This window comes from Callithrix jacchus, chromosome 6 (assembly GCF_049354715.1).
Source record: "Callithrix jacchus isolate 240 chromosome 6, calJac240_pri, whole genome shotgun sequence".
NCBI classification, from domain to species: Eukaryota; Metazoa; Chordata; class Mammalia; order Primates; family Cebidae; genus Callithrix; species Callithrix jacchus.
The window spans coordinates 140,590,492-140,613,189 of NC_133507.1; the positions used below are offsets into that span (position 1 = coordinate 140,590,492).

General features: G+C 55.2%; 1 protein-coding gene across 2 annotated transcripts; it reads left to right on the top strand.

Annotated features, from left to right (window-relative positions):
• Nucleotides 1–2,646: 2,646 nt before the first annotated feature.
• On the top strand, nt 2,647–21,511 carry WNT6 (Wnt family member 6). Of its 2 annotated transcripts, none has more exons than XM_078328577.1 (4): nt 2,647–2,760; nt 18,322–18,542; nt 18,794–19,128; nt 20,704–21,511. In XM_078328577.1, exons 2-4 carry the CDS (start codon nt 18,344–18,346, stop codon nt 21,163–21,165), a joined length of 996 nt encoding a protein of 331 aa, XP_078184703.1. In that variant the 5' UTR covers nt 2,647–2,760; nt 18,322–18,343; the 3' UTR covers nt 21,166–21,511. The 2 variants fall into 2 exon arrangements, with proteins under 2 accessions (XP_078184703.1, XP_002749844.1); XM_002749798.6 differs by lacking the exon at nt 2,647–2,760 and adding an exon at nt 7,010–7,326.
• Nucleotides 21,512–22,698: the final 1,187 nt, after the last annotated feature.

Sequence of the window (22,698 nt, forward strand, 5' to 3'; positions counted from 1 at the left end):
GTGTCTTCTCTTCCCATACTCCTCTGCCATTCACCCAGGTCAAAGCCACACCTTTTTTCACCTGGACTGCCAGAGCCTCCTAACTGGCCTTCTGTTTGGCTCCTCTCCAATCCCCGCTTAACACTGTGGCCAGAGCCATCTTTTTTTTTTTTTTTTTTTTCTTTGAGACAGTCCTTCTGTTGCCAGGTTGGAGTGCAATGGTGCAATCTTGGCTCACTACAACTTCCACCTCCAGGTTCAAGCAATTCTCCTGCTTCAGCTTCCCAAGTAGCTGGAACTACAGGTGTGTGCCATCATACCCAGCTAATTTTTGTATTTTTAGTAGAGATGGGGTTTCACCATGTTGGCCAGGATGATCTCGATCTCTTGACCTCGTGATCTGCCCACCTCGGCCTCCCAAAGTACTAGAATTACAGGCGTGAGCCACTGAGCCTGACCAGAGTCATGTTTTCAAAGTATAGAACTGACCATGTTGCCAACTACCTTAGTGAAATCTCGACATTGACTTCACATTGCAATTTTTTATATTTTTTATTTTATTTTATTTGAGACTGAGTCTCACTCTGTCACCAGGCTGGAGTACGGTGGCGTGATCTTGGCTCACTGCAAATTCCGCCTCCCAGGTTCAAACGATTCTCCTGCTTCAGCCTCCTAAGTAGCTGGGACTACAGGCACCTGCCACCATGCCTAGCTAATTTTTGTATTTTTAGTAAAGACTGGGTTTCACATGTTGGCCTGGCTGGTCTTGAACTCCTGACCTCGTGATCCACCTGCCTTGGCCTCCCAAAGTGCTGGGATTACAGGTGTGAGCCAGCCCACCCAGCCTGCTTTTTCTTTTTTAACCCTCATATTGTTGAAATAATAAATACAGAAAAAAAAAGCATGAAACAAATGTACAACTGAGTACAAACTGCCATGAAAAAAGGCAACTTTGACACCATCCCTCTCCATGGGTCCCTCAAAATAGAACTGCCTCCTTCCCCCACGTCCAGGCCAGTTCCCCTCATTTTCATGGTAAGTATCTATTTTTTTTAATTTGGTCACTACAACATGCATCCCCTAACACTATAGTTTAGCTTTGCCTGCTTTTTAAAAAAAACCTATATACCTGTCAGGTTTTCTTTAATCTAAAGACCCTTGTCCATCTCTTTTTTCTTCCCTCTTGCAGTGAATTTATCCCGTAATGTTTCCATTGCTTTTAAAATAAGAAAAAAAATATTTTCCATGCCTGTAAGGCCTTTCTTAGTCTGATTCTCCCAAATCCCTCCAGCGTAATCTGCCACCAGGCTCTGCTGTTTCCAACCCCTTTTTACCCCCCACTCTCCTCCATCACTGCCCCCTACTCTCCTCCATCACTCCCCCCACTCTCCTCCGTCATCCCCACTCTCCTCCATCACTCTCCCCACTCTCCTCCATCACCCCCATTCTCCTCCATCATCGCCCACTCTCCTCCATCACTGCCCCTACTCTCTTCCATCACCCTCCAACTCTCCTCCATCACCCCCACTCTCCTTCATCACTCCCCCCACTCTCCTCCATTACCCCCAACTCTCCTCCATCAATTCCCCTTTTCTCTATCACTGCCCCCACTCTCCTCCATCACCCCCACTCTCCTTCATCACCTCCCCACTCTCCTCACCACTTCCCCAACTCTCCTCCATCACCCCTCACTCTCCTCCATCACTCCCTCACTCTCCTCCATCACCTTCTCACTCTCCTCCATCACTCCCCCCACTCTCCTCCAACACTCCCCCAACTCTCCTCCATCACCTTCCCACTCTCCTCCATCACCCCCACTCTCCTCCATCACTCCCCCAACTCTCCTCCATCACCTCCCCACTCTCCTCACCACTTCCCCAACTCTCCTCCATCACCCCTCACTCTCCTCCATCACTCCCTCACTCTCCTCCATCACACTCCACTCTCCTCCATCACCTCCCTACTGTCCTCCATCACGTCCCCACTCTCCTCCATCACTCCCCCACTCCTCCATCACATCCCCACTCTCCATCACTCACCCCACTCTCCTCCATCACCCCCACTCTCCTCCATCACTCCTTCACTCTCCTCCATCACCTCCTCACTCTCCTCCATCACTCCCCCACTCTCCTCCATCACTCCCCCCACTCTCCTTCACCTCCCCACTCTCCACTCCCCCCACTCTCCTCCATCACCCCCCACTCTCCTCCATCACTCCCCCCACTCTCCTCCATCACCCCCTCACTCTCCTCTATCACTCCCCCCACTTTGCTCCATCCCTCCCCCACTCTCCTCCAGCACTCCCCTCCACTCTCTGCAGCATCCGCCTCCTCCTCCCTGCAGGACTTTTGCAAAGGCTGCTCCTTCTGCTGGAAATGCTCTTCCCTCCCTGTGTCTCCCAGGTAACCCCAACTTATTTATTTTACATCTCAACTAGAGCTGTTACCTCCTTAGAGAAGCCCTCCGGGACACCCAATGACCTGGTCAACCCCCACAAGGCAGCCTCTTACGTGCCCCTCCCTTCTTCCTACCCGTGGTCAAAGTGGTTGACTTTCCTTTTGCTTGAGAGATGATGTGATTAAAGACTGTCAGCTCCTTGCGGGAAGGAGTTATGTCTGCTTTTGCTCACCATTTTTCCCTTCACTGTCCAGCTGGGAGCCTGGTGCATCAGTGTCCAATTACAAATCTGCTGACTGCTGCTCAGGGAGAGACCGAAGATAAGACATCAGGAAGGAGGCTGGCTCTGGGGACCTGGATTTAGGAGCTCTGCTTCCCGAAGAGGTGAGAGCTGAAGCAGCAGGGACAGGTGGTGTCCCAAGAGCAGAATGGAGCAGTGAGATGAGAGGAGGGAAGAGGCTCTTCCCTGGAACATCTGAGGCCAGACCAGGACCTTTGCCCGTGCCACGGCAATACCACAGGAGCCAGCCTGGGCCAGCATGGCTGGAGAGGCTCTTGGGGACAACACTCCCACTTGGGTCCATGGGGCTAAGCTAAGTGAAAACAAATGTTCCTTGGCTTTCCCCAGACCAGCTGTGATGGGCCAGCAGCAGCCCCTCCCTCCCCTGCCCCTTTCAAGCTCCCCCTGGGTTCTTTCTCCGGGGACTGGTGGGGGCAGGGAGAGGCTTGAGAGATGTGTAAGATGGGGGGCAGGTGGGCTCTGCGGGAAGCTGGGGCCTGGTGTAGGGGACTTTCTTATCCCTGCCTTGACTAAAGCTGGGAGCTTGCTCTGGAAAAGCACACCCTCCTTACTTCAGGTGGGCTGCGGGCGGGCGTGGGAGGAGAGCTGTCTGCCTTGCAGAAGGAAGAGGAAAATGAGCCTCTCTCCTCGCTCTCCTTTTTCTTTCTCCATTCCCCCCCCTAAGGGGTTGGCCTTTCCTCTCTCTCTTCTCCAGGGACCCAGAAACCCAAGGCTCTTAGGAATTCTCAAGGCATGTCACCTCCCTGAAGGAATAGGAGTTCCTGGGACAGATGGAGCGAAAGACAGATAGGAGTTCTGGGGATAGAAGGAGGGAGGAAGAGGGTGAGGTTATTGGGAGGGGAAGGGTCACAGGCCCAAATTCCTGGGCTCCTGCAGCTTTAGCCATTCTGAGAAACGAAAAACAGAGAAAGTGATTTAGAGACAGACACAAATAGAGACCGAATTATGGACATGGGAGTGATGGGAAAAGATGCACAGAAAGACAGCCAGAGAGAGTCTGCTGGAGACAGAGGGCTCTGCTTTCGCCCGCAGCATTTCTGATGTTATCTATTTCCAGCTGCCTCTCCCCCCATCAGCTGCCCCTACTCTGCCCCTCCTTCCTCCTCCACTCCAAGTCTCTCCTTCCCTGTCTGTCTTTTGCACAGGGCCTAGACATAGTATTAATGGGTTCCCAGGATTTAAGACGGGGCGATGAAGGAAGGTGGGGTGGGCAGGGCCTAGAGCATAGGGAGGTGGGGCAGACTGTCACCTCCCCATTCATTCCACCCATTTCTGGGCTGCTGTCTTCCCACTCCAGTCTCTTGTGAACGTTCTTCTGCATGCATATCTCTGCGGAGGTGGGGGGTGTGTGTGTGTGTGTGTGTGTGTGTGCGTGTGTTGCAGTGGCATGTGTTTCAGCCTGTGCCAGCTCGTCTGTGTGTCTTTCCATACCTGTGGGTAAAAATCCCAGCATCGTCTGGGGGAGGTGAGGATGTTCTGTGGTTTCTGTGAGGTTATCTGGGGGCCGTGCCCAGTCGTTGGTGTGTGTGAGGGGGCGTGCGTGTCACATATCTCGATCTATCTTTGTGTGCCAAGGTCTGTTACCTCCTGCCACCCCCTCTCCACCCCCTCTCCTATGTAAGTCTTCTAAGGTGATAGTGGTGGGTTGAAGGCTTGAGAACATCTGAACTCATCTCTCTGAAGGTTTGGGGGCAAAACAACAGAAGTCATTGCTCCCGCTCTGCCCAGATGCCAGGCAGCCCCTTGATGGGGATGCGGAGAGGGCAAAGGGAAGTGAGCAGAAGGGTGCTTTTGGGACAGAAGCCCTAGGAATTGGGACTTCAGGAGTCCTGCCTGTCACAGATTCCAGCCCACCTCCCTGCCCCGCCCCCTGCCCCCAACCCCACAATGCTCTGCAGGCACCACTGGGCCAACGGACTCTGGGATGGGACTATCTGGGGGAGGGACAAGGGCTTGGGGAGTCCAGAGATGGCAAAAGATTCTGCAAGATCTGGCCAGAGTGAGTGCTCCAGGAGGGGTGGGGCCAGCTGTGTGTGTTTGCAGGAAAGGTGGGGGGTGGGGGCAGAAAGGCTGCCTGCGGGGGAGAAAGCTTCTTGGCAAACGCCCCAGTTTCCTGAACTGATCCCTGCTCCCTGCCACTGCTCCCAATTCTGTTGTTTCAATAACATCATTTTTATCCACCCCACAGAGAGACTGTGTCTTAGGAAGGGGAGGCGAGGGGCAAGGCTAGGGCATGGGGGCGGGGTGGTAATGGAGAGAGGCTGGGGTCTGGAGGCAGCAGGCACTACATTTGGGGCGCTCCCTACCCAGGCAGAGGCAGGGCGGTCTCAGAGTACAGGTCCCCTGATGACAAAGACAAATACATTAAAATTCCTGCCTCGGAGAAGAATGCAGGATAGGGAGAGCATTTCATAATCTGCAATAACAGTAGCAGGGTGGGAGCAGGGCTGGGCAGGGGGTTCGGAACCCAGGCGGTCGCTCCCAGGAGGCTGGCCTTTGGCCACCTGCAGCCTCCAGGGATCCCCAGAGCCCTCTAGCTGCCAATTTGGTACCACATGGCCAGAGTGTGCACCCAACCTGGATATGTCTTTGAACATGTAGTGTCCAGAGTTGGCATTGCCCTGTAGAAACTGTCCAGATTGGCATTGCCCCTTAGAAACATTACCTGTGTGCAAAGTTACTAAGTGCAGGGCTGTTCGTGGCATTTGGATGCTGTTAAAGGCTAAAATGGGCAGTGCTTGGACCAGACCCTCTCTTTATATTACTAGACACTGCCCCCCGCCCTGTTCCCCTTCTTAAGAGTGTCCTAGCCCCTTCACCAAACTCTCTGTACCCAGTACAAGGGGTTGAGCTGACCCAGCCTGCACACCAGCGCCCTGACCTGGGGCTTGCTCACTGGGCAAGGCCAACACTTCTCCAGTTCTCTCACCTCTGTCTGCTCATTCCTCCTCTGACCTGCCTCCTCCCCTGGGGTTGCCTCTCTTGGCCCCTTGGCCTCATCTTGATCTACTTGTCCCCCCTTCTGGGTGACTCAGGATCTTGTCTTCTCTGTCTGATCACCGAGGTTGTTTGTCTCTCTTGGCAGTGATCTCAGTCCACACGTTCAGGTCCCCTCTCTCCCAACAACCAGGAGCCTTCTTCTGGGCGCCTGACGTTTCTGCCATAGGGACTCGATCTGGATCAGGACAGCCTGAAAGGTTGATGGTTGCTCTTGATGGCAGTGGCAGGGAGAATGTCCCACACCACCTGTCCCTCGGCACCCAGGGGCACGTCGCGGGGGCGGGAGGAGCAGGGTCTGCTGCCTGCTGCCAGCCCCTTGGCGTGATGAATGGAGCTGTCCCTCCGCCCCACAGGGCCTTTGATCTCTCCCCATGGGAAGGGGGCCAGGGGCATCAAAGACATTTTTGTGGCATTAGAAAATCAGATAAACGCCATCTCACCTGCAACTGGCTCTCCCACCCCTTCTACCCGGGCCAGGTTGGAGGAGGAACCCGAGGTAGGGACCCGTGGACACGTGAGGCCCGGCTGCAGCGAATTTTGACTCCTCGATCTCTTGGAAGTCTGAGACCTCCATTCTCCCGCTCGCCTACACGTGCCAGCGCTTGCGCGCAAGCCCTCGAGAGGCTCCTCTTGCCGTCTCATCTCCCCCACATCCCAGCCCCCGAACGGGACTCGAGAGGTGGAACGGCTGGGGAGCGAGAGCGGAGGCCCAGGGCTTCCTCCCCTCTTCAAGGAGAGGCTAAGGAAGGGGCGTGCGGGACCGAACAGGGACAGGGAAAGAGAAGACCCCTCTAGCATCCGCCTTTCGGGCGATCCAGTTTGACGACCCTCGCCAGAGCACCCCGCGCCCCAGGCCAATTTCCTCTCTCGCCTCCGCACCAGCGTCTCCCTCCGCACCGCCCCCAGCCCCAAACTCCCTCATTCCTGGGAAGTTTTCTCTCTTTACAGTCAACAAACCTGTCAAACGTCTCCCTTCCAGCCCGTCCCCCTTTCCTCAGCTCCCCTTTCTCCCCCCTTCACCCCTCTCTACTCTTCTTCCCCGCCCTTTCTTGCCCCCGACTCCCGGCGGCCGCGAGCGGCTGGGGGCTCGAAGTCTGGGAGAGGCGAGGTGAGGGGGCGAGGCGGGCGGGTCCCGCAGCCCGGAGCGCGCTGGGGCCCCGCCCCAGCACCCCGCTCCCGCCCTCCGCTGCGCTCCTCGCCCGCCGCCCCGGGGCGCACGGCTCGCTCCCGAGAGTCCCGCCGCCTGACTGTCGCAACTGCCACCCCCCTCCGGCCCCCTGCCCCCCGCCCCCGCCTCGGCCCCGCTCCCCTCCCACCCCCACCCCCGGCTCTGATTTCTTCTCCCGAGCGAGCGCGGCAGGAGACACAGGCGCGGGCTGCCCCGTCCGCTCTCCGCCTCCGCCGCGCCCTCCTCTCCCGGGATGGGCCCCCGCTCCGCCGCCGGAGCCCTCGCCTCCCGGCCGCTGCCATCACGCTCCCCGCTCTCGCCCTGAAGCCCCGGCCCTCGCGCGCTGCGGTCGCCCTGTAGCCTCGTCCACTGCCCACACCGGCGGCCCTAGGACTGTCACGATGCTCCCTCCAGCGCGCTCCAGCCTAGGGCTGCTGCTGCTGCTGCTCCTGTGCCCGACGCACGTCGGCGGACTGTGGTGGTGAGTCCGGCTGTCCTGGCTCTGGACGCCGGAGGGTGGGGACCCCGGGAGCCGGGACCGATGGGGTGTTCCGCAGCCTCCGGGCTCTACCTGCTCTCGGAGCCCAGCTTTCTCGCCTCGGCCAGGGGCATTTCCGATCCCTGCTTCGACGTGCCTAACCCCTGGGCACATTCTATTGTGTTTCCTCTTCCTAGGTTCTCCCCAGCCCCCCTCCAAGTTATTCGCTCACCCAGGTCACCAAGGAATAGGCCTGTGGGTAGGAAAGAGCTCTCGGGGAGACACATATCCGAGGAAAAGAATGTGTGAGGAGGGTCCTGGATTCAGGGGTAGTGGGTTGGATTCGGGGAAGACAAGAACAAGGTGGGAAGCCAAGAACAAGGTGGGAAGCCACAGGCAGAGAGGGCCACATAGCTTTCCCTTCTCCTCCCCGCTTTGCCTGCCAACCCACCAACTTCTCTCCGGGCTCCTGTGGAGTGGGCCGTAATGGCGAGAAAGGGAATATAAAGGGGAAACTGAGTCAGGACCCTGGCTTTCTCTACCTCGTCCTCCCCTAGCAAGGAAAAGGAGGAGAGGAAGAAATGGGACCCAGGGCCAGGCCCTTCCAGACGTGGGGGTCATGAATGGAAAAAAATGTGCAGCCCGGGAGATACCACACTGGGAGGGTCCTGCGGGAAAGGAGAGGGGCCTGGCCAGCCAAGGGACGGGGGCATCTTCCCAGGCCTGGCTCCAGCTAGAAGGGACACCCAGGCAGCGAAGGTTGCGGGAGCTTCGAGCCTTGGGGGCGGGGAAGAAGGGTGCCCGACCGGATGGCTCAGAGAGCCAGCTCCAGAAGACTTTTTTTCCCCTTCTTACTCTTCAGAGCCGCAAACCCTCGCCTGGAATAGCTCTGTGTTTAGAGAGGAGATACTTGGACAATAGCGTTGACGAACCAGCCAATCCTAAGAAGGCAGGGGGCCTGCTATTTGCATAGTGCCACGTGATTGGCTGGATGCCGACCCTCCGCTCCTCCCCCGTCCCCCGGATTTGGAAGGGAGGCGGATCCCGGTGCTCTGGGGAGATAGAGAGTAGAATGTCCACACAGCGAGCAGCGGGCTGCAATCCCCTTTCTGCGAGGCGGAGAGCAGTCCCACGCGACTGTCATGGAGGGGGCGAACCGAGGACGACCCAGGTCCCATCTAGGGAGCATACGCCCCTCGATCCGGTTTAGTAGAATGCAGTGGCAGCTTTGAAGCAGACAGATCTAAGATCTAAACATTACGTTTGTGATCTTGGGCTAGTCACTTCCCCTCTCTACCTCTCAGTCTTAACTGGAGATAGGATAACAGTCTCCCTGCCTGGCAGCCTTGCTGGGAAGGTGAGGTGGGAGGACGTGTAGAATGATAGGACCTTAGGAGGTACTCATTATGTGCAGTGCCCTCCTCACAGCCCAGCTTCTCCTGGCCAGGTCCCCAGGAATGAAAAGGGGATTCGTTTAAATTTAAAACCCATGGTTCCAAGGAAAATGTTGTAAAGGAATCTCTTTTCCCCATAAACTCCTTTCCTAACTTTGTCCTTTTTCAAGGTGTGGAGATGGGGTCCCTCTCTGATGGCCATTGTCTCCCCTCCTCTCAATCCCCGTCTGTTTAAATGGTTCTTATCCTTATAGTTAAAATACCACTACCTCCCTGAAGCTGCACCCTTGTCCTTCCGTTGCCTTGTCTGTACTCCCACTGTATCCCATACATTGGGCAACTATGCTAGTTACTGCATTTGCCTGACAAGAGTCTTTTGGGTCTCTCTTCCCTGCTCCACAGAGCCCTTGTCTTTAGGAGCCCTGAGGCCTAGGACAGTGTTGGTGCTGGAGACGGGTTCGTGGAGTATCATTGGACTGGCTGATTCACCTTTCTGGGCTCTGTATCTGTGGGGGTTCCTTTGTTCAGGAGGGACTGCTGGGTGGCAGCCAAGCCAAAGGAGAGCAGCCTGGTCCCTGGGAGACTGACCCTGAAGCTGTGAAGAAGGGAGTGGGGGAGGAGGTGACACGGGCAGGTGTGGGAGAACACAGGGGCCTTCATGGCCACAGCTGCAGGGCGTGCTGGGTGAAGAGTGAGGGGCCCCAGTGATAAGGTGTCTGACTGTCTTGCTCAGATGTGCCTCAGAGGGAATGGGCCTCTCCTACCTGCCTTGGCCCCTTCACTCTCCTTTATTCTTTTGTTTTTCTTTTTTTAATTTTTAATTAATTGGTTTATTTATTTTGAGACAGAGTCTTGCCAAGGTTAGAGTGCAGTGATGTGATCTTGGCCTACTTGAAACTCCCTGGTTCAAGCGATTCTCCTGCCTCAGCTTCCTGAGTAGGTGGGATTATAGGCACCCACCACCATGCCTGGCTAGTTTTTGTATATTTAATAGAGATGGGGTTTCACCAAGTTGGTTAGGCTGGTCTCAAACTCCTGACCTCAAGCGATCTGCCCACCTGGGCCTCCCAGAGTGCTGGGCTTACAGGCATGAGCCACTGCACCTGGCCACCTGTCTATTGCTAATGCTTCATCTCTTTGGTCTGAGCCCAGATCCTCTTCCCCTGGATCTTTGACTCTGCCTACACTCCTGACCCCTCCTCACCCCACCAGTGCCCTCCAAGGTCAAGTTTGGGTTGATGGGCTGGACCAATAATTCCCAGTGTCCTGAGGCTCTTCCATGTCTCCAGACCCCAAGTCTCACTTCAGCTGGCAGCTTTTTCAGCAGGGGCTTCTGGGCTGTTCCCCAATGCCCAGGACCTGCTTTCGCTGGCCCTCTTCTCCCTATTTGTCAGAGAAACCTGGTCAGGTCAGAGCTCCAGTGCTGGCTAGGAAAAGCAGCTGCAGCAGCCTCCTGCAGCCGATCTGACATTCTAGCAGCAGCCAGGCTGGAAGCAGAGAGGACCCCAGGACCTCTGAGTGACTCAACTGCCTTGGTGAGGAAAGGGGAGTCCTGCAGGGGTGTGGTCCATGCTCCAGAATTGGCTTGGAGACCAGGCTCCAGGTTCCTGAGCAGTTTCCCTCCCACCTTCATTTTTACTCCCCCTTCTTACTCCAGTGTGATGCATGCTTTCTAAAACTCTGCCTCCAGGCCAGGCATGGAGGCTCACTCCTGAAATTCCAGCACTTTGGGAGGCTGAGGAGGGCAGATCACTTGAGGTCAGGAGTTTGAGACCAGCCTGGCCAACATAGTGAAACGCTGTCTCTACTAAAAATACAAAAATTAGCTGGGCGTGTTGATGGGTGCCTATAATCCCATCTACTCGGGAGGCTGAGGCAGGAGAATCGCTTGAACCTGGGAGGTGGAGGTTGCAGTGAGCCGAGATCCATGCCACTGTATTCCAGTCTGGGCAACAAAGCAAGACTCTGTCTCAATAAATAAATACATAAATAAGTAAGTAAGTAAATAAATACTCTGCCTCCAGCCTCTCTTTCTCCCATCTGTAATCGTATCTTTGTGAATTACAGAATCCTAGATTCCAGGACATTGGTCAGGCTCTCTGGATGTCATCTTGTCTGGCCTCATTGCATCAAGGCCATCCAGCCTATGCTGTGGTCCTGACAGACCCTGTCTTGGGAGTAAGGCAGAAAGGGAGAGCCTCCCAGTCACCAGTTAACCGCTTCCACTCTGCTCCCTGCTCCGGTCTTGCCCACCCCCAGGAAGTTCTTTACAACATCTGACCCATCGTTATTTATACCTCTAATCAGTGGATGTAGGAAATAGCTCACTCTAATAGAATGGTCAAATCTTCTTTCCTCTGTTTTATGTTTTCTATTTTTTTTTTTTTTTTTGAGACAGAGTCTTACTCTTTGCTCTGTTACCCAGACTGAGTGCAGTGGCACAATCTCAACTCGCTGCAACCTCCACCTCCCAGGTTCAAGTGATTCTCCTGCCTCAGCCTCCCAAGTAGCTGGGATTACTGGTGGCTGCCACCACGTCCAGCTAATTATTTTTAGTATTTTTAGTAGAGACGAGGTTTCACCATGTTGGCCAGGCTGATCTCGAACTTCTGACTTAATGTGATCCACCTGTCTCAGCCTCCCAAAGTGCTAGGATAACAGGTGTGAGCCACCATGGCCCGCCCTGTTTTATATTTTCTATGAAAGAAACTAACCCTCTCCTTGTTCCATTGGGGAAAACACCACCCAGTGCCACTCCCTTCCTCCATTCCATCTTGTCTTTCGCCTGCCACCCTTCTGGAAAAGGAAACAGGAGCCAGAGGCCTAGTGCCTCATCTGTCCCCACAGGGAGGCAGGGAAAGGACCCAGTCTTCTTTGTGACACTCAGCTTTCCTAGCTGCCACCACCACCCCAGGCTGTGCCCTTTCCTATCCTGTCTTTATCTAGGGTCCTGACCCATTGTGGGCAGTCCTGTTGCTGGCCCCTGCTGAGTTTCAGGGTGGGGTGGGGAAGGGGGTGGTTTGGCCATCGGTTCCCTCCTCCAGGCCTCCCGCCTTGGCAGCTTCCCCTGGAGGGAGACAATGGGGCTGTGAGCAGAAAAGGGCAGGGGCAGAAGGAGGCTGGCCCAATCCAGGCCAGAGCATGCCCTGAGCCCACCAGAGTTCTGGCACTGAGACATTTCCTGGGGGGTGCAGCCCCTCCTGCCCTGTTCTCATCAGAAGCCAGGAGTTGGTGGGGAGAGGTCAGCGGGAGGTTTGCTCACCAGGCCTAGCAAGGGGGGTTCCAGAATGTGCATTATAATAGAGAAGTACCACTGTGGAGGGGATGAGGCGAGGGCAGGGCAGTCAGGCTGGCAGAAGGGTGGCCGGAGGCACTCGGAACACAGACGTCTGTCCTTTGTGGGTCTGTGAAAGCACCCCCAGCCTGCACCCTCCTTCCTGCCTAGGCAGGGAACCCTCTCCGGTGCTTCCCCAGAACTGCTGGAGGAGGAGCTAAGGGAAAGAAAGGCCTCTGGGAGGCTTCTCCACCTTGGCCTCTCTGGCTGGTTCCTCCAGTTATGAGCCTTCGGTTTAATCTAGAAAGTAGATCTAGTGGCCGTGTGCCTGTAATCCCAGCACTTTGGGAGGCCAAGGTGAGTGGATCACCTGAGGTCAAGAGTTCAAGACCAGCCTGGTCAACATGGGAAACCCCATCTCTACTAGAAATACAAAAATTAGCTGGGCATGATGGCTTGTGCCTGTAATCCCAGCTACTTGGGAGGTTGAGCAGGAGAATCACTTGAACCTGGGAGGCAGAGGTTGCAGTGAGCTGAGATTGCACCATTGCTCTCCAGTCTGGGTGTCGCAGTGAAACTCTGTCTCAAAAAAAAAAAAAAAAAGAGTAGATCTAGAAAGCACTTAGAGATAATCAGGTCCAATATTTTTACTTACATGGTGAGGGCAGTAAGGTCTCTGACAGGTGGTAAGAAAATGATTTGGCCTTGGCCACTCAGAATGCAGGTAGCTCAGAGCCAGGCTGAGAGTCCACCTCCAGCTCAGCACCTCATTCTTGTGAGTGGTGTGGGGTGGGGACGGTCAGGAAAGGGGCACAGGACCTTCCACAGACCTCTTCTGCTCCCCTATCCCACCCTCAGATAGGTGCTCCCCACCTTAATATGGGTAAGTGGAGGGCCCAGGAGGGTCTCCTGGGGCACCTTCACCTGCCACTGCCCTGACCAAAAGGAAGCCCTTTTGTACAGCAAAGTCTGTTGGGGAAAGGAAAGCCCCTGCCTCTCCTAAGTGTGATGAGGAGAGACAAGTGAGCAAGGGCAGAGGGAACCAAGTTGGGTCAGGGGTGGTGAGGGGTGGAATGGAGTGGCTGGGGGTAGTGGGGAGGCAGGGGTTAATGGAGCTGGGTATCACTGGCTTTGATGTGGTGGTTTGGATGGGGGTAGGGGCTGGGGGAGGGGGAGGGGGAGCGGTAATTACTGAGTTAGACAGAGCAGGACAGGACAGGCGGGCGGGCACAGGCCCGGGCCCAGCCGCTTCAGCAGCCGTCAGGCAACATTTTTCTGCCCCTTCTCCACCACCCACCTCCCCCACCCCTGTGCAACCCCCACCCACAGCCCCAGGGCTCAGGGCTCCCTCTGCTGGCTTGTGGAAGGTGGGGTCAGTGTGGGGACTTTGGGAGTAGGGGTGGGGAAATAGAAGGAGGCTGGCTTGGAGACGGTTCAGAGGACGTTGGGCATCCAGTGGGCTGTGACCCCTTTGGCCTCAGTGATGCATCGAGTGCCTGCTGGGGAAGAGGAGGGTCCTAGAGGGTGCATTTGGCCCCTGAGCGGGGCTGGATGGAGGAGGAGGAGACGCAGGGTTCCAGGCTGAGAAGAAACAGCAGAGAGTTGGAGAAAAGGGTGTTCTCAGGAATCCACAATGCTGCCTGCACCCTACTGCTTATCCTGAACTGTGCAGACCCGAGAGATGGATAAGGATGTGAGTGGGAAGACAAACACCAGCTGTTGGAGGACGCCCAATCTCTGGACAAGCTCTCTGCATCTGTAATCTGGGAGGGAGGTGGCTATTACTATTTTCATTTGACAGTTGAAGAAACTGAGGCTCGAGGTTAAGTCTCATCATCCGTCTAATGAAGATTAAGTGCCAATTTCACAGGCTAGGGACTCACCGAACATCACAGCACAAGCCAATGGCAGAGCCCAGATCCAATCCCAAGCCTGGTGGATCCGAAAACCCTGAGTGCACTCCATTAATGCCCACGCAGGCGCTTACTGTCTTTGATGAGTTTTCTACCTAGTTGGAAAGATAAGACAAGCAAACATGAAAAATGAATTATACCACTGGCAGGATAACAGACACCGCCAAAATGAGTGACATTCCGGGTGATGCATGGGGTGAAGGTCGGTGGGCATTGGGGCCCAGGGAGGCTCCTTAGGGCAAATGGGATCTGAGGTGAGTTTGGAGAGATGCTAGGATTTTGATGATTTAGGATGGGTCTGAGTCCAGAAGTTCAGCGATGTTATCTAGACTAGATTCCAAGTTAATCAACCCTGCTAGGAATACGGGGCTGTGAGGAGGAGGGTGTGGGGGGCCACCGGAAGTCTTCAGACATCTCACGTGCCCATTTGCCTCCAGTGCTGTTTGTGTTTGAAATGGTCACCTACTGTGTCTTGCAATAGAGATCCCTCCACCAGTGGCCAGGGTGTCACCTCCTCCCTTGCTCATCTGCATAACGAGCTGAATGGGGTGATCTCTGACAACGTTTTTTAGCCCTCCGACTCAAGAGATGGAAAAGTAGGTTAGGCCGGAACCCCAGACCCCCAGGGCTTAGGTCTACAGATGTTGCCAATAGGGACCGGCTGGCTGCTGACACTACCTCACTGGGCAATTGATCCTATCAACCATGGTTCTTGGGAGAGAGACCTTGGCACAGACCAGGCCAGTTAGAATGACAATCCATAGGCTTGTCCCTTCTTGTCCACATGCTGATTTCTTTGAGGGCGAGCCTCATGTTTTCTATGCCCAGGAATGGCTGTTTGATGAGGGTCCCAGATCCTATACACTGTGTATTCCCTACCTACCGCCACCGTGCTTCAGACCCCAAAACATGCAAATTCTCCTGAAGGAGCACATCTTCTCTGGGCTGATCCCAGGCCAATGCTGACCCAATGGCCTGAAAAGCAGAGTTCACTCCCTAGGGAAGCATAAAGGAAGGAAGGTGAAAGGTGAGTGGGGATGGGGGACTTATTACTTGATGTGGTGTCAAAAGCCAAAGTTATAGGCGGTCTGTGAGTCTCTCATGCTAACTCCTCAGTTTTTCTGAAGCCCACAGAGGGAACTGACTTGCTCAGAGTGACTCAGCCCACACAGAGTTGACAGAAACCAGAGTTTGGAAGCGAAGCTTGGTGTTTTGCCCAATGCCCCCTGCCACGCCCCTTCTGGAGTTTCATTTCCTATGTATTTGGGATGGGAGAAAGGACAGCAGGGCAGGGAACAAGCTGGTCCTTTGGGATTCTAGCTGCTACTACTGCCCATCCCTCCCCCTGACCAGCTTGTAAACAAGTCTAGTTCCCAGGCAGCTAGCCAGCCTGGGGAGCCAGACCCAGATCAGGAACTGGCTCTGGGCAGCCCCCCAGCCCTGTGGAGGGTCAGCCCCACCTCCTGAAGGTCCTTGGGCTTCATACTCCTCATGATTCTCCCCTGGCTCTAGTCTCTGTGAAACAGACAAGGTCAAGAGGTCTTTTGTCTCTCTGTCTTGCTCATCTCCACTCCCTCCTGCTTTCTTAAGGGAGGAGGGAGAGGAGAAGGATGGGGCAGAGTAACCTTGGGAAGATAAGGCCAGTCACCCTGGGAAAGTAGGGAGTTAGCAGAGGGCAGGGTTGAGGAGGAGGGACTGGGGAACGTAGAAGCAGGGGCAGCGGGAGTGGGGAAGATGAGCTTGCAGAGCCTCAGACTCACAGGTAGAGCCTCAGACTCACAGCTAGAGCCTCAGACTCACAGGTAGAGCCTCAGACTCACAGGTAGAGCCTCAGACTCACAGGTAGAGTGCCAGACATAGGAGCTGGAGGACCGCAGAGAGGACTCATTCCCTGCCTCTGATTCCCAGTGGGGGAAAAGAGCATGTTTGGGGATATGAATTAGGAGTCATGAAATAACATGTGAACAGGAGCCTGGGCTCAAGTGAGAACTTTCTCTTAGATGACTTACTTGTTCATTCAAAAACACATATGAAATGGTGTTTGTTGAATAATATACTACAGGTAGTATTCACATATAACACAAAATTCATACTATGCAATTTTTTTTGTAATAAAAATCGGGATTGGGGGAGAATAAAAACTAAGTAACTAAAAGTCTTCCAGGAGATCCAAAGGAAAATAAGGCAGTTCTAACCCTCAAAAAGCTCATAGTCTTACCTCCTGACCCTTCACAGCCATATTGAAAGCTGCTTCCAATCCTTATAATGAGGTGGGATAAATGGGCAGAGGAGGAACAGATAGATTGATGGATCCATAGAGTATGATCAACTCTCAAAAGTCACTGGGTCACTGGGCTCCCCTGACCTACTCTCTATTGCTGTACTTATCGAGGCTGGGAAAGTGTGGGGGTCAGTGCTGGGCTGATCTTAAGCACGCAGGAGGGAAGATGTGGACTGTAGCTTCTCCACTGAGAGACATCTGGTTCCTGAGCTTCTTGGGTAAGGATGAAGGCAGCAACCCGATTTTGTGTGTGTGTGCACGTGTGTGTGCACGCGCATATGTGTGTGTGCACGTGTGTGTGCGCACGTGTGTGTGCACGCGCATATGTGTGTGCACGTGTGTGTGCACGCGCATATGTGTGTGTGTGCACGTGTGTGTGCATGCGCCTGTGTACGCATGAGAATGCATGCATGCACACACGTGTTTGTGTTGTAGACTTTAAAGGACTGAGTTTACTACACATCTTCCTGCACCACCACTTCAAGCATCTCGGTTCTCAGTGTTGAGAGTTCTACCTTAAAACCTAAATTCCTCTTGCTTCTATTTAAGACCATCATATTTCACTGTTGTGGAGCCAGAACATGCCTAGGCAGCCTGTGCTTGTGGAGCAAATGGGGACAGTGGGTCGGATGTGCACTAAAGCGAAACTGAAAAGTAGGCCACCTTGACCTTTGGTGCCACCTACCACCATCCAATGTGTTTTCTATCTCCTGGGACCCCTCCCCCACCCAGTTTTTATCTGCCCTCTGCTGAACGGCTTTTGGGTGGTCTCTAAGTACCCTCTGCTCCCAAATGCTCTAGTCATTCGTTTGAGACGGGGATCCCAGCTAAGTGGTCACATAGGAGCGATCTGAAAGCAGTTCCCCAGGTGTAAATCTCTAAGGACTTAACCTCCAGGGGTCTGGTATACAGAAATCAAATGTCAGCTCTCTCCTCGGACAGAATGAAGGCCAGGAGTGGAGGGATTTCTGGAAGTGTGTGGAACTTCCCATGAAGTCTTCCCCTACCAAGCCAAACATTGCCCGCCCCCAGCAGTGATGTCACCCCAGGGCGCAGGGCTTGGCTCACTGCCATTCTACTCAGAGAAGGCAACAGATCCTTGGTCATGTGCAGTGGCTCATGCCTGTTATCCCAACACTTTGGGAGGTTGACGCGGGTGGATCACCTGAGTCAGGAGTTTGAGACCAGCCTGGCCAACATGGTGAAACCCCGTCTCTAATAAAAGCACAAAAAACTTAGGCGGGTGTGGTGGTGCGTGCCTGTAGTCCCAGCTATTTGGGAATCTGAGGGATGAAAATCGCTTGAACCCAGGCAGTGGAGGTTGCAGTGAGCCGAGATCTAACCACTGCACTCCAGCCTGGGTGACAGAGTGAGACTCTGTTTCAACTTTAAAAAACCCTGAAAAAACAAAAAACAGATTCTGGAGCAGAAGGTCAGTGCCACCTACTTTCCAACAACGCTTCAGAGACCTGGCCCCCAGCTCCTTCCTCCCGCTTTCCAGTTCAGGGACACAGAGGATATCAGGGTGGGAGGGTCCACCTTCGAGATGAAAGCCCGACACACCCATTTTGCAGGAGAAACTTGGACTACAGAGCGGGTGCGACTTTTCTCGGAGAGCCTCCCATTCCCTAGCCCGTGGCATTCTCTCTTCCTGGGATTGCTCTTGCCTTCCATCAGGGCATATCCAGCTTGTGGTCCACTAGGACCATATTATTCCTTGATACTGCTTACTTCTCTTTGATGTCTCTTGATGACACAGACTTTCTTTTCCTTGGTGGTCTTCTTGATCTTTCTTCTGTCACCCTTCTGGGCTAGACGTTTGAGGTTAACTTTGGCTTACCTGGGGCCAGCTGCCTTCATCTTGAGTCAAATTTCTGTAAGGATCTATTTACAAAGATGTGCGCAGAAAGATAAGATTGAAGCCTTGCTCTGTAGCAATTATCCGGCTAGACTCTACTTAAGAGGGGACACAGACTTGGAATAGTAGGAGAGCCACACAGGACAATCTCAAGCTCAGTCCGGGGGTAGGGCATGTGGAAGCTCCTGGCTGAAGGCTGAGTGGGGCCAGTCTCCCTCCCCTCCACCCCATGCCCTTTTTGGGGTTACACCCCTGACCTGCTATTCTCTTCTTCCCAGGGCTGTGGGCAGCCCCTTGGTTATGGACCCTATCAGCATCTGCAGGAAAGCACGGCGGCTGGCCGGATGGCAGGCCGAGTTGTGCCAGGCTGAGCCGGAAGTGGTGGAGGAGCTAGCCCGGGGCGCCCGGCTCGGGGTGCGAGAGTGCCAGTTCCAGTTCCGCTTCCGCCGCTGGAACTGCTCCAGCAACAGCAAGGCCTTTGGACGCATCCTGCAGCAGGGTCAGTGTGGGGAGGGGCGGAAGTGGGGCTGCATTCTCCCCGCTGGGGCACCGGAGGAGAGGGAAGCCGGTTCATGGAGGGGAGCTGGTTCACAGAAGTTGCTGAGTCCCACTTCCCCGATGCAGGGGTCTGGGCACCCTGCAAGGACCCTGCCTCCCAGGCTCCTGGGGCAGCCCTCCCGCTGCAGGTTTTGGGTCCCAGGCCCCAGCTAACCGCCCCAGCCCGAGCTAACTGCATCTCTCTGCATTCAGACATTCGGGAGACGGCCTTCGTGTTTGCCATCACTGCAGCGGGCGCCAGCCACGCCGTCACGCAGGCCTGTTCCTTGGGCGAGCTGCTGCAGTGCGGCTGCCAGGCGCCCCGCGGGTGGGTCCCGCCCCAGCCCTCCGGCCTGCCTGGCACCCCCGGACCCCCTGGCCCCGCGGGCTCCCTGGAAGGCAGCGTCGCCTGGGAGTGGGGAGGCTGCGGCGACGACGTGGACTACGGGGATGAGAAGTCGAGGCTCTTTATGGACGCGCGGGACAATCGGGGACGCGGAGACATGCGCGCGTTGGTGCAACTGCACAACAACGAGGCAGGCCGGCTGGTGCGTAGGGGCAGGACAGAGTGAGTGTGTGAGGGCATGTGAGTGTGCGTAGGAGCGTGCCCGAGGAAGTGTGGGCAGGAGTGAGGGTGTGCAAGTGGAGGGGTGTGTGAATGTGTGGGGGAGTGGGCACGGGCAGAGGGGGCAGAGGGAGGCCTCGGAGAGACTGGCTGCAAGCATGGATGGACATGTGGGAGCAGAGATGCCCAACCTCAAAGAAGGAGTCACTTGGGGGTCTGAGAAGGACAGATGCTGGGCGGTATAGCGGGCAGAGAAGGGAAGGGACACTCAGGGAATGGCGTTGAGGACCTTTAGGGATCCCAGGTCGAGAGGGTACAGCTCCAAGACAGGACAGGTGGAGCAAAGCTTGGAGTGGGTAGGGGGTCTAGATGCTTGGGTAGGGGTAGAAGAATACAACAAAGGCGGAATGAAAGACAGGAGAGAAGCTAGGGTAAGGTCTGGGGTCTGGGTGGAGGGAAGCCAGGGTGAGTGAGAGAGGCCTAGAAAGAGTTAGAACAAGTCTGAAGGGCGATGGAAAAGAGCGAAGGACAAGGACCTGGTCCTGATGGAGGTTGGAGGGAGTCAGGTGGAGACCAGGACAGCTGTGACCAATTCTGGCCACTTGCCAACTGGCTGCCCAGCAACCCCAGCCCAGGTCTCACCTGCCCAGAGCCGTGGCAGGCTCTCCACTCCCCTCAGTAATGAAGAGAGCCCCAGGAGTTCTGGTTCAGGGGCAAGAAGGTTGTCTGGGTGTGATGGTTCCAGGAGGGGGCCGGGTAGACTCAGGAGATGGGGGTGGGACACATGGTCAGGTTGGGCCCCAGACTCTGAGCTTCCAGAGATGATTTTCCTGGGTCTTCAGAACCATCAATCTTTGCCGGGGGTCAGAAATCTTAGACCTTGCTTCAGGCAGTGAATCGGGGAGAGGCTGCCTGGGTTCCACTCTTGAGTACTGCATTCCCAGCAGGCCCTCCTCCACCCGATGCCTCAGTTCGAGGGTTCTCCAGGGACACCACCACTCATACCTTGTCTTCTAGGGTTCGGAGCCTGAGGCATTGGGCAGGGGGAGGATGGGGCCTGAAGAGGAATGTCAGGACAGGCCCACATACCTGCTGAGAGGGTTGGGGAGGGGTGGTGGAGACAGACGCGCAAGCGGCTCTGCGGCTCTGCGTCTCTGCTCAGCCCCGGGCCTTGAGGGGTAGGAATGAGGGGGCCAGGTTGGCAGGAGGGCTAGGCCTCAACAGCTGCCACCTCTCCTGGACTCCAGAGAGAATCTCACCTTTGCTGTCCATTCTGCTTTCTCCCCCACCCCCTGGCTTTGGACCCTGGAATCTCTGCGCTCCATGTTCTCCCCCCACTCTCACTTCATCATCCTCATACTCATCATCCCTCCTGCTCCCTCCCTCCAAGTTGTCCTTTCCTTGATTTCCTCCTCCCGACCTTGCGGTCTCCTTTTGTCTGCATTTTCCTCTTTTCTTTTCACTTCCCATCTCCAATCTTATTTTCTGTCCATCCACTGGGCCCTTACCTGCACCCCCCCATCTGTTCACATGCACCCGCCCCTCTGCTCCCCCGCAGGCCGTGCGGAGCCAGACGCGCACCGAGTGCAAGTGCCACGGGCTGTCGGGCTCGTGCGCGCTACGCACCTGCTGGCAGAAGCTACCTCCGTTTCGCGAAGTGGGCGCGCTGCTGCTGGAGCGCTTCCACGGCGCCTCACGCGTCATGGGCACCAACGACGGCAAGGCCCTGCTGCCCGCCGTCCGCACGCTCAAGCCGCCTGACCGAGCGGACCTCCTCTACGCCGCCGACTCGCCCGACTTCTGCGCCCCCAACCGCCGCACCGGCTCCCCTGGCACGCGCGGCCGCGCCTGCAATAGCAGCGCCCCAGACCTCAGCGGCTGCGACCTGCTGTGCTGTGGCCGCGGGCACCGCCAGGAAAGCGTGCAGTTCGAGGAGAACTGCCTGTGCCGCTTCCAATGGTGCTGCGTAGTGCAGTGCCACCGCTGCAGCGTGCTCAGGCAGCTCACCCTCTGCCTCTGACCCACCGGCCGGCCCCTAGACTGAGCGCAGCGGTGGCTCGCGCCAGCGGGACCTCAGGGTACCGGCACGAGGCGCCTGTGGAGCCCAGCCTCTTCCTGCCAAAGCCCAACTCCCGGGCCTCTGGAAATGTTAAGGCGCGGGGCTTGAGAGGAACAGTCCCCCAAGAAGGCCCAGGGCGCTAGATGGCCCCTGAGAGGCGCTCACGGAGCACAGGCGCTCCCTCCCCTTGATCCCTAGGCGGAAACCAAAGAGCCAGTCTAAAGGCCTCTGGGTACTGGGCTCCCCAGAACTGCTGGCCAAGGGATGGTGGGTGAGGTTAGTATCAATAAAGATATTTAAACCACTAGGGCTGGACTCACAGTTTGAGGGAGACTGATCTGCAGGCTGCCAGTTTCCAGAAGAAGATGGTTTTGCTGGAACCAGCATCTCAGGGAACTTCCCCTGGGTCCCTGTCTCCCAACCAGGTTGGCCTCTGCTGGAGACTATTTTCTCCTTGGCATTCTTCTTGTTCACTTCAGGGGGCTTCTGATGCCCTGTAACACATCTAGGGCCTGGACCTGCAAGCTGGAGAAGAACTAGCAATTCTTCTTTAAACGTATAGGGCATCGGAAGCTTCTGATGGTATGCTCAGCTCTCAAACTCGCCCTTATCTTAATTTTTAGGGGATTATATCTGTTTCTGTGACACCTGGGGAATTCCTGGGTAGACTTTTGGGGCTGCCTAAGCCCTTGGGATTAAAGCACTTTTTTTTTTTTTTTTTGAAATGGAGTCTTGCTCTGTTACCCAGGCTGGAGTGCAGTGGCACCATCTCATCTTGCTGCAACCTCCGCCTCCCAGGTTCAAGCGATTCTCCTGCTTCAATCTCCAAGTAGCTGAGATTACACATTCGTGCCACCACACCCAGCTAATTTTTGCATTTTTAGTAGAGACAGGGTTTTGTCATATTGGCCAGGCTGGTCTCAAACTCCTGACCTCATGATCTGCCCACCTTTGCTTCCCAAAGTGCTGGGATTACAGGCGTGAGCCACTGTGTCCGGTCCTAAAGCACTTTATAAACTGTAGAATGTGATGAACACTTGTTATTAGCTCCACCAGCTTTTATTACCATCAAAACTAACTTCACCCCATTCGTATTGAAAAGACTGTCCACAGCATTTCTGATCACACTTAGAGGGAGAGGAAGTCAGTTTGTCCCAACGTTTCTCTGGGCACCCAACAATATTTCCTTCCTTGTGGTTCCTCTTGGGAAGCTCCTGGTGAAGGTGAGTGGACAGAGGGCAGTTCTGGATTCTCCAGAGCTGAAGCTTGAGCACCTGTCTTCCTCCAGAGAGAAAGAGGGAGGGCAGAGCCCGACTTCCAGGACTCAGAGCCCCCAACTTTCCTTCAGTCCAAATACTGCAATGTGGAATGACTCCCCCGTCAAGGTATGGAGGACAAAAAATGAGCTTTGGGGTCAGACACTCTGGGTTTGCAGTTGGTGTTACTGCTTATAAATTTACAACATAGGTCAAGTTAGCCTCATTTTCTTTATGT